The sequence below is a fragment of the Mus caroli genome, chromosome 7 (assembly GCF_900094665.2).
Source record: "Mus caroli chromosome 7, CAROLI_EIJ_v1.1, whole genome shotgun sequence".
In the NCBI taxonomy this organism is placed as follows: Eukaryota; Metazoa; Chordata; class Mammalia; order Rodentia; family Muridae; genus Mus; species Mus caroli.
The window spans coordinates 82308588-82326268 of record NC_034576.1 but is presented as its reverse complement, the minus strand read 5'-3'; the positions used below and the strand labels follow the sequence as shown (position 1 = coordinate 82326268).

Sequence of the window (17681 nt, the reverse complement as noted above, 5' to 3'; positions counted from 1 at the left end):
CCTGGATGTCCTGGAACTCACTTTGTAGAGCAGGCTGGCCTCGAACTCAGAAATCCGCCTGCCTCTGCCTCCCGAGTGCTGGGATTAAAGGCGTGGCCACCACGCCCGGCTCAGGCTAGGGTTTTAAGGCAGAGCCTTTAGACTCCTTGTCCTGTTAGGAGGATATTTAAGGTCCACTTGACGGCAGGATGGGTGCTCTTACTTTACATGTGAAAACAAAAATGTTCCAGAATTGCAAGGCAAGCTGGTTCTTAATACCATGGCTACTTCAGACACTGGGCTCAGTTCTTATCATCAGAACTCGGGCTGATGGGACCTACCTGCTGACCAATGTGTAAGCACATGTTACTTCTAACTTATTGTAGTAAATATAGATCTATATGACATCACATTTAGAAAGACGAGAGGGGTTGGGGTGGTGCTCAGCAGCCTGTCTGGCATGCACAGACCCTGGGTTAGATCCCAGTACTGCAAAACAGCAAGAAGGAAAAGGAGGAAAATGTCTGAAACAGTAGTAGCTTGTGTCCTATTTTGTTTTGTTATCTTTTGTTATAGCAGATGCCATACATGAGTCTGACGTGAACATGAGTCTACTGCTCCTCTCCACAGGTGTGCTCCTGCCTCTCTTCCCTGTCTGCAGTCCTGGGCTTTGAACCCAGGGATGTGGGCATACTAGACAGTGTTCAGCTGAGCTGGGCCACTACCCTGTTCCAACTGTAGCTGCCAGCCTTCCTGCTAGCTACATTTAAACTCTCTCCACAGAGCATTTTACAGGAATCTGCTGGGGCTGGAGCAGCTGTCCTGTGGTTAACAACACTGGCTGCTCTTCTAGAGCAGTTCAGGTCCCAGCACCCACAGGATGGCCTACAGCTGTCTAAAACTCAGTTCCAAAGGGTCTGAGCGAGGCCTTCCTCTGACCTCTGTGGTCATTACACGCACACGGTGCAAAATACCCATACACATTAAAAAAAAAAACAACTAAGTAAAATTAAAAACAACTTTTTTTAAAGTGTTGAAATTCTCCCAAGTCAGAAAGAGTTTTTAGAGGCAACTAATCTTGGGTGGGTCCAGGAAGTGCCAGGAAGCACTCACCTGAGTGGGCCTCCTCCCTCAAACTCACCTGAGTGGCTCCTCTTCCCATTCCCCTTCCAGGTGCTTCTTGTATGAGGCATAGAAGGTCTCCATGTGTTGCTCCCACTGCACATCCTTGATAAAGTGATTCTGCCCAGAGCCAAGCCCCACGTAGTCCTCTACCTTTGCAAAAACTTCCAAGGGGCTTTTAAATGTGGTCCCTGGATTGAAGAGACCCCAGAATTCAATGAAACCTTATTTCCTTTGTCCATTCCCCTGCCTCCTTCAGGGTCTCACATAGCTCAGGTTGTCCTCAAACTCATGATGTAACAGAGGATGACTTTGAACTCATGATCCTTTTGCCTCTGCCTCCCCAAATGCTAGGATTACATATTCATCTCTTCTTTTCTCCCCCACACCCCACCCTGTACCCCTGCCCCTGCCTTTCTTTTTCTTTTGACAGAGTTCTTCTGTGTAGCTCTGGCTGTCCTAGAACTCACTTTGTAGACAGGGTGACTTTGAACTCCTAGAGATCCACCTGCCTCGACTCCTAAGTACTGAGATTAAAGGCCTGTGCCACTAAGCCCAGCAGATTCATCTTTTTCTTAATAACTGTAGTTTGCAACAAACTAACTAATTTACGTCCAATTCCTGTACTTAAACTCTCCTACTGTATCTACTCTCCCTTGGCAGACCTTCAGCTTCTAGGATGAAGGAGACTCATCTCTCTAATCTCCAGGCTTGGCTGCAGGCACTAAGCAAAGAAGTGACAAATGGCTCACACAGAAGTATGGGAATGAGTTAATTCAGCCTAGCAATCAGAAATGTCGTCTCTCTTCAGTCTTCTAAGTCTGCTAACTAGATCCTTATAATATTTGCATTTTCTTTTGTTTTTTTTTCAGTCCTAGAGCCTCTGAGTTTAAAAAATTGTCTTCGGAATTATGCATTTAATTAGCTATTACTGCTAATAAGTAGAAAACTGCAGTGGAGTGAGGCTAACAGGGAACAATGGGGAGATCAACAGCAAAGGAAAAGGGCTGCCTCCTGCTTACCTGCTATGGGCTTAGGGGGTTTAATCTTCATTAAAAAAACTGGAAGACTCAACTTTAAGTCACTTTTAAAAGAAATATTTAAGTCCTAAAATAAGGGAAAGACACACCAATAAGCTAACAAAAGAGATCGTATGAAATCATTAAAAATAACCATTCTTATAGATGGCAGGGAAAAAAATGAATGAGAGAAATAAAAATGGAATAGAAAGATGGTAGACTTAAACCCAAACTTGCCAATAGCAACATTAAATGTAAATGGCCTAAATATTATACTTAAAGGCAGATACATCAGTTCTGATTGCAAGGTAGAATTTATTTATTCCTATATCCCTGTGTTATCACCAATATTTACTGAAAATACATAACGCAACAAGCACAAAAAAAAAAGAGAAAGACACATCTAATAAAAGATAAAAGTCAACCATATGCTGTCAAAAAGAAACTCTGTTTAAGCCAGCATTTGGAATACTGAGGCAACAGAATTGTGAGTTTGAGACCATGATGGGCTATAGGGCAAGTCTAAAACAGCTTTAGCTACAGAGAGATACTGTATCAAGTGCAGAGGAGAGAGAGAGAGAGAGAGAGAGAGAGAGAGAGAGAGAGAGAGAGATTCTACTTTATTCTCAGTTTAAATATAAATAAACACGTTGAGAATACAAGTATTAAAATGTATATGTTAACTAAAAATAACCAGAAGAAAGCTGGGTGGCTATTACGAATGTCTGCCTTAGATTCCAAGTAGAACAAAGACGACTACTACCAGGGGCCAAAGAGTATATGAGTAGTGTTTTAAAAAGTCAGTTTATCAGAAAGCATAGCTTCCCAAACTGGTATGCATCTACCAGCAGGGTTTCAAAGCGCACAAACAAGAATTCACAGACGCGAGAGAACAAACAGTTTAGAGACTCCTCTTCCAAAGGATGGCAGGTTCAAGTGTTGGCATCTGGGAGTCACCCCCCAAACCACTCAGACACCAGCTCAGACAAGTAGAGATAGTTATTAAATGCCATACCCCAAGACTGATTGATCAGGGCCACAAATCCAGACTCAGGAGCTGGTGGTGGCACTGAGTTAAGATCCCACAGGAATTTTAAGCTTAAAACATCTGTGCCAAGTTATTCCACCAATCAGGATTTAGGGACAGGAGGTTTCCTTAGGAACAAGCCTTTGTTGTACACTTATCCTGTCGTCATGGGTGGCAGCAGACTTGCCTTGTCTGATATTCGTGCCTTGTCTATCAGGATGGGACTTGCCTAACATTCAGGTCTTAACTCATCAACTAGGACATCATTTACCCAGGTACATGTCTCTCTTTGCCATGTGGGATGGCAGTTCCCAGGGAGGCCTTAGGAACTTAAACTTTACTCGACCACTACTCAAAATGGAAGTCTTATTCCAAATAATGTCTTACATTGGTGCAGGTGTCTCTCTTATGTTGGGTCCATCCCAGGGGCAGCTGATAGAAAAAAATACCACAGAAGCTCACACACAGGTGCACAAAGTGTTGCTGGGCAGTTGGTGTGGGTCCAAGCATATTGTGGGTAACTATACAAAGCAGTTCTACTGACTTCTATCGTGATTGGTTTCCAAGGGCACAGAACGTAACAGAGTATGCAATCAACTTGGGCATGAGAAAGTTTCCTAGCAATGGCAGAAACAACATAAGAGAAGGTTCCCTTATAATATTAGTACTAGAACAAAACAGCAGGCGAGCCAGGTAACAGTTACCTAAGTGTGAGTAAATGCAGGATAGATATAGGGAGAAAGGCAGTAAAGATGCAAAGGACTTAATAATTTGGCCAAAACAAGCAGAACCTACCATCTTTTCTAGTGCACTTAGCAATGTAAATCACATTTCAGGCATAAAACAAGACTCAATAAAGTCGGAAGGTGTTGCATTGCAAATAATTAAATAAACTGTTAGAAACTGTAACCAGCAGGCGAGATATGTGAAGACTCGTTTTTAAAACAGAGTGCCACAGGGGCTGGGGAGACAGCTCAGAGATAAGGTATTTACCTGGACTGAGTTAGGGCTGACACTTGGTCCCGAGCTCTAAAATTAAATAAATAAATATATAAATATATAAATAAATAAGTGTTATGATCAAGAAAGAGAAATAGACAAAAACAAAAACAAAAAAAAACCTACCCACAAAGGAAATATTCACACTCATATCTTTCTTTTTTTAAGATTTATTTTATGTATGTGTGCTGTGTTTGCATGTACGTGTTCTTACCAGAAGAGGGCATCATATCCCATTACAGATGGTTGTGAAACACCATGTTGTTGCTGAGAATTAAACTCAGGACCTCTGGAAGAAGAGGCAGTGTTCTTAAGCACTGAGCCATCTCTCCAGCCCTCACACCCATATTTTAATAAAGTAGAATGTCTAAATAAAAGGAACTATCACCACAATAGGCCCAAAACATTAAATAAAATAATGAATTGAATAGTGAAAAAGGTTAAAAACATAATAAAAATGTTTGCTGGTGAGACCTCAAGACTTACTCACACCTAAGAGGAGAAAAAAGGTATACAAGAAAGGCTAGCACATCCTGACACCAGACTGACCAGAAAACCATCCAGACAGAGCTATACAAGAACAGTAAGCCAGACTCACAGCTCATATTTAAATTTGAAAATACCTGTGAAACTAGGATTATTGTGTGTGTGAGTGTGTGAACGTGTCTATGTTTGTTTTGTCTGTGCAGATTATCACCCACACAGAACACTACCAAACAGCACAGCAGCACAACACTGGCTATGTTACAGGCCTGTGCTGGTTAGATGGTTTGGTTTTGCTTTGCTTTGTCAATTTGACACAGCTAGAAGTCAACTTGGCAGAGAGATCCTCAGTTGAGAAAATGCCTCTGTCCGGTGGGTCTGGATGCAAGTGTGTGGAGCATCTTCTTCACTAATGATTGACGTGAGAGGGTCGAGCCCACCATGGGCGGTGCCACCCCTGGGCGATCCATCCCTGGGCAGGTGGTCCAGGGTGGCATAAGAAAGGCAGCTTAGCCAGCCAGTGGGGAGTGAGCTGCTTCTCACCCCAGTCTCTGCCTCCATTACTGCAGCCAGGTCCCTGCCCTGTGCTTCTACCCTGGCTTCCCCTGATGATGGACTGTGACATGGAAGCATGAGAAGAAATTAACCCTTTCCTCCCCAAGTTGCTTTGATATTTATCATAGCAGTAAAGAACAAACGAATACAAGAACCAATCTCAAGCCGGGTGTGGTGGCGCACACCTTTAAGCCCAGCACTCAGGAGGCAGAGGCGGGTGGATTTCTGAGTTCGAGGCCAGCCTGGCCTACAGAGTGAGTTCCAGGACAGCCAGGGCTATACAGAGAAACCCTGTCTCGAAAAACCAAAAAGAAAAAGAAAAAGAAAGCAATCTCTCAGCTATGTCACCTCACAGCATGCATAGCAATGACAGGAGCACATGCAGACACAAGCCAAGTAATATCTTACTCGAGAGAGAAGGGCTGGGTTTCTCTCTCTTATGAGGACTTGAGATAGAACACAAGAATGATCACTAGGTACCACCCTGGCTCTAAAGTTCTACAGAACTTCTCAACACTACCACCCTAGAGACCGAGCCTCTAGTTATGGTAGACTCCTGGGGGACAAACTACAGCCTCACTGAATGGAGAACCTCAACAAAATATCAGACATACAGAGCTATAAACCAAACAGTGGTTGCCATGGCTCCGGGATGGAGAGGAAGGATAGTGGGGCCAGGGACACAGAGATGCAGGCTGACTCTCTAAAGACGGGTGCACCTGAGGCAGCCGGCACAGAACAGAGTTGTTCACGGGACTGTGCTGAATGAGTGAGTTTGCTTGCTCTTGTCACAAAGCAGCAACAAACAGGAGTGTGCAGAGGTATGTTATTGGCTTCACCATGGAAACCTCTCTTAAAAAATCTATATGTATCCCACAGCATTATGTTGTGTGCCCTAAATATACAGAGTTCATTTTTAATGAGAAAAATGTAGATAAAAGTCACTATCCATTCTTGGTTTACTTTTTAAAATAGTTATTTATTTACTTATTTTAGATATATGAGTGCTATCTACATGTTGGCTTGCTGAGTCATCTTATCAGCCCCCATCCTTGATTTAAATAAAACAAAACCCTTAGCAAGCTGAGGCTAGAGAGACTCGGGCTCAATTTGATAAAGGCTATTTACTGCTGCTCTTCAGTAAGAAGAGACCCTGGAAAATGTAACAGGCCAAGAACAATAAAGAGAAAAGGTTGTAAGGATTTAGAGATGTGGTTATCTGTTTAGAAGATACAAAGTTATTAAATAGCACAGCATGAAAACAGGCAGTAACCTTCAGTAAAGAGGAACAGTGCTAAGGTTGGAGGGGAGAGAAGAGGGGGCTCACAGGATGGGAGGGGAGGGAAGAGGGGGCTCACAGGATGGGAGGGGAGAGAAGAGGGGGCTCACAGGATGGGAGGGGAGAGAAGAGAGGGCTCACAGGATGGGAGGGAAGAGAAGAGAGGGCTCACAGGATTGGAGGGGAGAGAAGGGGCTCACAGGATTGAGGGGAGAGAAGAGGGGGCTCACAGGATGGGAGGGGAGAGAAGAGGGGGCTCACAGGATTGGAGGGGAGAGAAGGGGCTCACAGGATTGAAGGGGAGAGAAGAGGGGGCTCATAGGATGGGAGAGGAGAGAAGAGGGGGCTCACATAGAAGCGGGATGGAGAGGAGGAACTCAGGTTCTCATTCAGATGTGTCAGCTCTGCACCTGCACACATGACCCTAAGAATCTCTCTCTTTCATTAGAATAACTTTTGAAATTGTGCATTTGTGTTGGGGAGAGTGGGGGTATGCACATAAGTGTAGGTGTCTGGAGAGTCCAAGAGAGCATCAAATTCCCTGGAGCTGGAGTTATAGGCAATTGTGAATCTCCTGATGTTGGCGCTAAGAATCAAACTCAGGCTCTGCAGGAACTGCAAATGTTCTTACTCACTGAGCCATTTCTCCAGACCCTCTCCTTTTTTTTTTTTCTTAGAGTATCTCTTTAAATTCTGTACCTTCATCCTAAGCAACACACAAAAATCAGTACATTAAGTATGAACCAATGTGGTGGATACTTTTTTTTGTTTTTTGTTTGTTTGTTTTGGAGAGGATCTTGCTATATAGCCCAGGCAGTCCTGGAACTATGTAGACCAGAACTTGCAGAAACCCTCCTGCCTCTGCTTCCTGAGTGTTGGGATTAAGGTTGTGGGTCACCATGCCTGGCATCTTGTCATCTTTTTTGACTTCCCAGCCCTGAATGCTTCTATCTGGAGGAGACTCCCCCATTACTTAAGTCTTGAAGAACATTTCTTCTTCTTTGAGACAGAATTTCACGTTGCTCAGGCTGGCCTCATACTTGCTCCATATCCGAGACTGAACCTGACCCCTTGTTCTTCCTGGATGGAGCTCTTTTTTTTTTTTTTGTGATTAGTTGTGCCTGGNATNTTTNTTTTTTTTTTTTTTTCCCATTTTTTTATTAGGTATTTAGCTCATTTACATTTCCAATGCTATACCAAAAGTCCCCCATACCTACCCCCCCCACTCCCCTACCCACCCACTCCCCCCTTTTGGCCCTGGCGTTTCCCTGTGCTGGGGCATATAAAGTTTGCAAATCCAATGGGCCTCTCTTTCCAGTGATGGCCGACTAGGCCATCTTTTGATACATATGCAGCTAGAGTCAAGAGCTCCGGGGTACTGGTTAGTTCATATTGTCATTTCACCTATAGGGTTGCAGTTCCCTTTAGTTCCTTGGGTGCTTTCTCTAGCTCCTCCATTGGGGGCCCTGTGATCCATTCAATAGCTGACTGTGAGCATCCACTTCGGTGTTTGCTAGGCCCCGGCATAGTCTCACAAGAGACAGCTCTATCAGGGTCCTTTAGTGCTGTGTAAGCACAGGCCTCCATGCTGTCGGCTGAGTGAGTTAACTTCCCAGAGTGGTGCTGCCAAGGGTTACTTGTGCAGCTTCAAACAAAAGCTCTCTAGGAAGAGACCCCATTTGGGATGTTTGTGGCTCCTCTGGCAAGCCTTCGGGAAAGGGTGTGCCCAGGCCCCCAGGCCAGGAGGTCTGCCCTGTCCTGTCAAGCACTCCAAGATGAAAATGAACTGCACAGTTCACCTGTCTTGGTGGGATGCACTGCTACAGAGTGGGTGAGGTTCTCTTTAGGGAAATCAGGGCATGGAGTGAGTGTCTGGAATCCTAGCACAGAGAAAGCAGTGGAAGACGGCAAGTTCTAGGTCACTGTGGGCTACATGGATACCCTGCCTCAAAAAACAAATACCCATAAAGTTACGAACAAAATGCCAAGGTTGTTCTAATACTACTCAACATGAGGGAAATTACAGTAGAGGAAAAAAGAGTCTTAAGAGATGGTGACTAAACAATACTAATTTTTGCAAACTTTACAAAAATAAAAGATGCTGTAACTACATCACTAGGGCCCCTGCCATGGCTTTGGGAGGGGCTTTGTAAGTGATGGGGCTGGAATTTAAGCTCCCTGACTTGAGATAAATCTGCCTCAGGACACATGATTAGAGGTTGTCTCCAATGGCTGTAAGATACAAGATTAAGACACAGAGAAGCTGGGAGTGTGGGGGTGAGGGCTGGGGCGGGGTGGGCAGCAGGACATTTCCAGGGTACTTGATAGCTAATACACTTTTCACTTACAAACATGAAGCTTTTAAATGTAACTGAAGTCTCTCTGGAGACTGTCTTTAAAGTTTCTTACCGTTTCTATGCTTTCTGTAACAGCAGAGTCAGGAGTGCTCTGAGGAGGGAAAAGAAAAGAAAAATTAATTCACAGTAGGTTTGATACATGTTCCTGATTCCCTGATATCTTCAGAGAAATTCTGACTCTCCCTGACCCATTTTCCTCTTTTAAGAACTGAATTCATGGGGTAGATATGAAGGACCAGCATTTGGGCAATTCTTCAGCCTACAGGGTTTCAAGACATGGTGCCAACTCTTCAAAACCTTAAAGGAGCTGGAGAAAGATGAGCCATTTAATTATGGTGTAGGGTGAATGGGTCAGTTAGGAACCATACAGAAATCAACACTGAAGAAAGCCGAAATGAGTAGTTCTTTTCTTTTTTGTTATATTTTATTCTGATATATTAAAATTTAATATTTAAATAATATAATAATTAATTTACTTTTATTTATTTGTGAAAGGGAGCCTTGTGTGCACCATGGTTTGCTTGCTGAAATAGAGGACAACTTGTGGGGGCCAGTTCTCTCCTGTCATGTGGGTCTCAGGGGCCAAACTCAGGTTGTCCAATGTGGCAGCCTGTGTCTTAACCCACTGAGCAATCTCCAGGGTCTGCCTTTTCTTTGAAATTAGCACATATGCATAGCGCACCATGTGATGTGCCTGCATATAGATAGATACACTGTGTTGTGGTGGGGTTTTTTGTTTTGTTTTGTTTTTTGTTTTGTTTTATTTTCTGGACAGGATTCCTCTATATAGTTCTGGCTGTCCTGGAACTCAGTATGTAGACCAGGCTGGCACTGAACTGACAGAGATCTACCTGCCTCTGCCTCCTAAATGCTGGAATTAAAAGTGTAAGCCACTATGCCTGGCAGCCTGTGTTGCATTCCTAAAGTGAATATTTCTGATCGGGAAAACACAGTGATGACGCTAACAATTTACACTTAAGTAACTCTAAATAAAACTTACATGTTACATGCTGGCTGATCCTCAGTGTTTGAAAAACAACTGAACAGCTGGACAGTGGTGCAGATGACTTTAATCTCAGCACTCAGGAGGCAGAGGCAGAAGCAGAGAGATCTGAGTTCATGGCCAAGAAGAACTCTAGAGAGCAAGTTCTAGGCCAGCCAGGGCTACACAGAGAAACTCTGTCTCAAAACCCATAAACAAAGAAAGAAAGAAAGAAAGAAAGAAAGAAAGAGAGAGAGAGAGAGAGAGAGAGAGAGAGAGAGAGAGAGAGAGAAAGAACACATCCCAGCACTTGAGGAAGAAGGGCTTCAAATTCAAGTTTGTAGGCCATGTTACACAACTCTGCTTCAAAATTAAAAAGCAAACAACAACAACAACAAAAGTGTGTGCATGCATGAGCGCATACACATCAAAAGAATGCTTTCAACCCAATGTACTCTTCCTACTTCAATTATAAATCAATCAGTCCTTCAAAAATGTATTGTTTGGGCACTGACTATGACATCATGGGGCTGACTGACTAAAATCTAGAAAGCTTAACATTGTGACCTTAATCTGGAAATCTGCCATTCAGTTAGTACAAAAGAGCATTCACACATATCAGGGTGGAGCCCTAAGCAAGAAGAGCCAGAAAGGATGTGTGGGTGGCAAATTCTATCAGTGTAGAAGAGGAGGCTCTGCACTCTGAAGTCTCCTTCTGAGTAGACCCTATGGTGGGCTCAGCATAGGAGCATCTCAGCCTTTGCTCCCCATATTAATAAGACCATGAATTTCTTTTTGGCAGATTTGACATGGTGTGTTTGTCTGTGTGTGTGCTAGTTCAGACTAGGCTAATGTGTGCTGCCTAGATCAGGTTGGGCTAGTGTGTGTACTAGCTCAGGTTAGGCTAATGTGTGTGCTACCTTAGGCTAGGCTAGTGTGTGCTGCCTAGCTCAGGCGGCTCATGTTCCACCATAGAGTTACTTCCTTATTCACTAAACACTAAACACAATGTGATGTGTTTTGTTTTTCTTGTTTTATTTGGTTTCTTGAGACAAGGTTACTCTGTGTAGCCCTGGCTGCCCAGCAGTTTACTTTGCAGTCCAGACTGGCCTTAATCTCACTGGGCTCCTGCCTCTGCCTGAGTGTGTGCCACCACTACCCAGCTTAGCTCAGTAGGTTTTAAATGGAGTGCTCAATTAATAATAGTTGATTTCCCTGGGCAGTGGTGGCACACACCTTTAATCCCAGCACTTGAGAGGCAGAGGCAAGTGGATTTCTGAGTTTGAGGCCAGCCTGGTCTACAGAGTGAGTTTCAGGACAGCCAGGGCTACACAAAAAAAACCCTGCTTGAACCCCACCCCTCAAAAAAGTTGATTTCTAAAAAGAAAACTAACACATGCATATTTATATTATATTCTTAAGTAAAATAAGCTTTAATCTTTACTGAGAAATTATATCTCAAGCCAACTGAAATAGTTAAGTTGCTACCTACTAAGAAAAACAAAAGGGGCTGGAGAGATGGCTCAGTGGTTAAGAGCACTAGTGCTCTTCCAGAGGTTCTGAGTTCAATTCCCAGCAACCACATGGTGGCTTACAGACATCTGTAATGGGATCCAATGCCATCTTCTGGTGTGTCTGAAGACAGCTACAGTACATTCATAAACAAACAAACAAACAAAAAAATCTTAAAAAAAGAAAAACAAAGGCCACACTCTGGTAAACATAATAGAACCTGAAACATTCAAGGATTGCTTCCAACCAGGAGTAGGAAAAGGTATCTGTGTGACAGGACACAGGATAAAAGACACTCCCCTCCCACAAGAAAGGTCTGGGTGCAGTCTCAGGAACAGAAGTCCAAGTCAAGAGAGACACGGAACCTCTATTACTCAAGACATCTCTCCTTACTAATATTTCATCTAACGTAAACCAGTTCTGGAAGCTGTCCACTGTTCCTGTTGCCATTTGTCAAACCTCCAGTGGCCTTGATGGTTCCATGGAGAATTTAGGCTAGATTTCGGCTAAGTGTAGAGAGAAATATATTGATTAAAAAGGCTGTTCCTACCAGTTGCAGCTGTTTGGCTTTTTTCTTTTGATTTAGAGTCGACTGGGGGTGTTCCATTTCCTTTAGCCAAATCTCCTTGGGCAACTTATACACTTCCAGCCAGACATCCCCGGCTCCTGCATTGGGAAACCAGCAAACAAGCGTTGGGCAATGGAGTGGTGTGGCAAGTTTCAGCTGGAGACTATCTGTCTCCTCAGAAGTGCTGGCCTGAAGTCCCAGACCCTCTGCAGTCAGTGCCTGTGGAAGGGGCTTGTGTAAACTGAGCGATGCTTGCATGGAGAGTTGAGCTCTCAAGCCACTGCTATCTAATGCAGGCAGGGGCTTCGACATCACTGGCACAACTCGGTTTTTAATCAAACTGCCATCTTTGCCAAGTCCCATGTTTTCGGTGTTGCAAATAGTTCTACTGACATTCTGCCCTAGAGTTGACATTGCCACTTAGGGGAGGAAGCTGGCACACATAAGCATAGTAAGAGAGGCTTAGGGCAAAGGGAGAGTTGGAATGGGACAGACCCCAAAGAATTCTCTGACCAACATATGATTTATGGGGAGGCTACAGAACCTCCTCTCATCACAAGATCAGGCTGAGCTCCTGTTCTGAATATAGACCCATCTGGGAAAGGTTGCTCTCTCATGGAACAGGATCCTGCCTCAGTGTCCCATTACACACATAACCATCTGGGTACCTTAATTTCACACATCTTGTTCCACAACCACAAGGGAGTAAAAGCCATCATTTTAAGCTATCCACTCTGTGGTTCTTTGATATGACAGCAGAGGCCATGAATACATGTGCATTTTGCCTACACATATGTTTGTACATTATATATGTCCTTAGTGCCTGCAGGGGCCAAAAGAGGGTGTTAGACCCCTCGGAACTAGAGGTACGTACGGTTGTTCCTTCCATACTGATGCTGGGATTCACACCTGGATCCTCTGGAAGAGTGCTTTTAACTGCTGAGCCATCTCTCCAGCCCCTAACATGTCCTGTGATACAAAAAGCACTACAAAATCTCTATCTTCTGCAAACACTTAGCATTTGGGGATCCTCTGGGGTAAGAAGTATAGATCCAGGCTTATATAAAATATTTATATGGCTAAATGTGTAAAAGCTGAAAAATCAAACTATCAAACATTTGAATAAAGTGTGCTCTGTTGACATAGGCGTAACTGCAGCTGGCCAGATGAGGAAACAGGTGCTAAGACTGGCACATAAAACTTTAAGGAGGAGCCGGGCAATGGTGGGGCACACCTTTAATCCCAGCACTTGGGAGGCAGAGGCAAGAGGATTTCTGAGTTCGAGGCCAGCCTGGTCTACAAAGTGAGTTCCAGGACAGCCAGGGCTATACAGAGAAACCCTGTCTCGAAAAACCAAAACCAAAACAAACAAACAAAACAAAACAAAACAAAAAACCCAAAACTTTAAGGAGAACTAAGTTACTGTATCTTCTCAAAGTAGCTCCCCACCCCCCAAACATCTAACTACAGTAGTAGTTTTAACACATGTATAAATAGTCTTTGATTCTCCTACTTCTGGGAGACACCTAAATTGCCTCCCTTGTTGTCTGGACTTGGTGGCTTGCTCCTTACAAAGGATTAAAAGGGAAAAACCAAGTTAGGCATGGTAATGTAGACCTGGAGTGACAACTACTCTGGAGGCTGAGGTAGGAGGATTGCTTGAGCACAGGATTTTGGAGCCAGCCTGGAGGAAGCTGTGATCTAAGCTAAAGCCAGCAAAAATGAGTCAATCTGGGACCCTACAGTTCTTGAGACAGTGCCTGGTCCTGTGCTAGCTTCCCCCTAAATCCTCAGCCTTGGGTGAACCATGAGAAAGAAAGCAAACAAACTGAAGTGAGGACATTCCACAGGCTATCTGGTTGGTTCTCCTGGGGAAAAAAAGTCAAGGTAATGAAAACTTATGACCAGGAAATTGTCACAGGAGTAATTAGAGTGATGTGTGACTCAGTGTGGTACTGTGTCCTGGCCTAAAAAGGAGGGCAAAAAATAGCAAGGAAAAGAAGTGCTGGGAAATCTGGCCAGCAGGAGCAGTGTCACTATTCCTGTTTTTGCCTCTCTTCTGTTTGTTTGTCTGTTGTTGTTGTTGTTGTTGTTGTTATTCTAAAAGATGTTACTTATTTTCTGTGTATGGGCATTTGCCTCTCTGTATACCACCTGCATACAGTGCCCAGGAGAGGTTGTTAGATCCTCTGGAACTACAGTTACAGACAGTTGTGAGCTGTCATGTGGGTGCTGGGCTCAAAACCTGGCCCTCGGGAAAGGGCAGTCAGTGTTCTTAACTGGGAAAGGGCAGTCAGTGCTCTTAACTCATGAGCCATCTTTCCAGCCCTTGCTATTCTTTAAATAGAAAGTTATTTCTTTTGTTGGTTCTTGGTTTTTGAGACAGGGTCTCACTGTATCTTTACACTCGGGACCCTTCTGCCTGAGCCTCTCTGGAGCTAGGATCACAGGTGTGTAACACCACCCGTGTCTAAATCTAAAGTTATTTCCAAATAAAAGGTCTAGGGTGAAAGTCTGAAAGAGACACAAATCTGCACATCCGTCACAACTTTGGGGTGACCTTGCCTTGGAAGAGGAAAGCTGCATAGTCCCCGTTCTGAGAGATTTCCATCTTCACACAGGTGCTCTGCTTGCTGCTATCATCCTGGAAAGAAGAGATGCCAACAGAGTGAGTGCTGTCTGCTAACGGGAAGGAGCATCCGGCAGGGCTCCCATGGCTCACACCAGGAGCCACAGGAAGACACACAGGTCTTCCAGAAGCTTGTGATGGCAACATGTCTCCCATCAGTTCATATCTCCAACTTTGTACAGGAGTTGGACAAGTTATGGAGCTTGCTTTAGACTTAGTTCCTCGAAGGTCATGGAATGCCATCAGATCTGGTTTGCAAAGCCTAAAGTCGAGGCTGTACTCAATTATTCAGCTGAATCAAAGTAAGTTCTACATGACAGCAAGAACAGGTGCTTTCCTGGACTATAGCAGAGGCTGGGGCAGAACCCTGGAATAAAAGCTTTTCCAATAAGGGCCAGCTGAGAAAGGCTGCGGGATGGGTATGCTACACCTTGAAGGAGCTTGAGAACCACTAACAAAACACAGTGGTAGACTAGTCATATTGCTGAGTCCCTCTGATGGTTTGTACATGCTCAGCCCAAGGAGTGGCACCATTAGAAGGTGTGGCCCTGTTGGAGTAGGTGTGTTGCTGTGGGTGTGAGCTTTAAGACCCTCATCCTAACTTCCTGAAAGCCAGTATTCTTTTAGCAGCCTTCAGATGAAGATGTAGAATTCTCAGCTCCTCCTGCACCATGCCTGCCTGGATGCTGTCATGTTCCCGCCTTGATGATACTGGACTCACCCTCTGAACCTCTAAGCCAGCCCCAACTAAATACTGTCCTTATAAGAGTTGCCTTGATCATGGTGTCTGTTCACATCAGTAAAACCCTAGCTAAGATAGTCCCTAACTTATTTAAAGAGCAAACAATTTTTATTTATATATCTTAATAGCTATCAACTTACTACAGAGATTTTCAAACACAAAAAAACAAAGAAGCATAATGAGTCCCCGATGTGGCCATCACAATGCTCCACTGTGCCAGTACAAGGCTTCATTGTGCTACAGCATAGCTCCACTGTGACATTGAGATGCTCAGTTGTGGTATCACAGTGCTGCACTGTGATATCACAATTCTCCATTCTAAAAAAAAATCTTAGCCAGGCGTGGTGATGCACGCCTTTAATCCCAGCAATTGGGAGGCAGAGGCAGGCAGATTTCTGAGTTCAAGGCCAGCCTGGTTTACAAAGTGAGTTCCAAGACAGCCAGGCCTATACAGAGAAACCCTGCCTCAAAAAACCAAAACCAAAAACAAAAAAAAAATCTTGATGTTGCTCGTGATGTCACAAAGCACTGTGCCATCATAATACTGCACTGAGCCACCACAATGCTGTACTGTGACAAGACAGCGTTCTACTGTGTCATCAGAATGTTTCATTGTGACATTGCAGTGCTACACTGTGTCCTCAGAATGCTGGATTGTGGCATCATAATGCCTCACCATATGACAGCAACACTGCTGTGGGCTATGGCAATGGTCCACTGTGCCATCACAGTTTTGCATTTCAGCATCATAATCCTGCATTGTGCCATTACAATGTTCAATTTTGTTACCACAATGCTATATTATGACATTATAAACTCCAATGTGACAAATATTGCCTCAAAATGACATCACACTACTTAACTGTGCTGTCACAATGTTTTACTGGACAATTTGCAATTGTGCCAGTGCCATCCACTGCTTCTTTATGCCATCACAATGCATCATGGGACATCACTGTTACCGTGCTATAAGATCACAATGATGCATTCTGATATCACTAGGCTGCACTGTAACAATACTGCATGTGAATCAACAATCCTCCACTGTGCCACTGATGCTGCCCAGTGACATCACTGTGACATCCCAGCTCCTGTGTGACATCAAGCTCCCTGTGTCATCATGCTGTTGCATTGTGGCATCACAATTTTAGTTGTGTTTATTTCCTTTTCAACCCAATACATTGCTAATATTTAGTTAAGTCCAAGTTATTAATTCCTAAACAGTAGCTAATAACTTGTCTGCTTCTCAGTTTCCTCAATTGCCTCCTAGAGGATATTAATGTCTGCCACAATTGGTTCCGATTACAATCAAAACAAAGCCCATCAGACATGGTGGTACACACCTTTAATCCCAGCACTTTGAAGGCAGAGGCAGGTGGATCTCTACAAGTCCAAGGCTGGCCAGATTTACATAGTGAGTTCCAAACCAGGCAGGGCAGCAAAGAGAGACCCTGTGTCTTAGGGTAGGCAACCCTTAGAAAGGACAACGTTTACTGGGGCTGGCTTACAGGTTCAGAGGATCAGTCCAACACCATAATAGCAGGAAACATGGCAGCATGCAGGCAGGCATGGTGTTGGAGAAGCCAGGAGTTATACATCTTGATCCACAGGCATCAGAAGGAAACTGTGTAGCTTGAACATAGGAGACCTCAAAACTCACCCCACAGTGACACACTTCCTACAAAAGGGCCACACCTACTCCAATAAGGCCACATCTCCTAATTATGCCACTATGGGCCAAGCATTCACATACAAGTCTGTGAGGGCCATATACACTTTTGAGTAAACCACCATACCCTATCTCAAAAATCAAAAACAAACAAACAAAAAGCCCCAAGTCTAAGGGTCTGGAAAGATGGCTTAGTTGGCAAAGTGCTTGCCATGCAAGCCTAAGGACCTGAGCTTGGATCCCTAGCATTTATTTAAAAAGTTGGATAAATTGTGAGAGCATAAATTTAATGATGATGATGATGACAAGTGATGATGACAACACCACAAGGTGATGGTGGTAATGGTGGTGATGGTGGTGATGGTGGTGATGGTGATGATGGTGGTGGTGATGATGATGGTGGTGATGGTGGTGATGATGATGGTGGTGGTGATGGTGGTGATGATGATGATGATGGTGGTGGTGGTGATGGTGGTGATGATGATGATGGTGGTGATGGTGGTGGTGGTGATGGTGGTGGTGATGATGATGATGGTNATGATGATGATGGTGGTGGTGGTGATGGTGGTGATGATGATGATGGTGGTGATGGTGGTGGTGGTGATGGTGGTGGTGATGATGATGATGGTGGTGGTGGTGATGGTGGTGATGATGATGATGATGGTGGTGGTGGTGATGGTGGTGATGATGATGATTATGGTGGTGGTGGTGATGGTGGTGATGATGATGATGATGATTATGGTGGTGGTGGTGATGGTG

At 44.2% G+C, this 17681-nt stretch overlaps 1 protein-coding gene across 1 annotated transcript in view; it reads right to left on the bottom strand.

Moving 5' to 3' along the window:
- Positions 1-17681, bottom strand: part of Wdr93 (WD repeat domain 93) — a 42498-nt gene that overhangs the window by 15091 nt on the left and 9726 nt on the right. The window contains exons 5-10 of the mRNA XM_021168081.1: positions 14448-14526; positions 11865-11980; positions 8873-8911; positions 4141-4176; positions 2124-2208; positions 1121-1292 (exon numbers count right to left, since the gene is read on the bottom strand). Of these exons, the coding sequence (XP_021023740.1) occupies positions 1121-1292; positions 2124-2208; positions 4141-4176; positions 8873-8911; positions 11865-11980; positions 14448-14526 (527 nt within the window). The remainder of the gene's footprint in view (positions 1-1120; positions 1293-2123; positions 2209-4140; positions 4177-8872; positions 8912-11864; positions 11981-14447; positions 14527-17681) is intronic.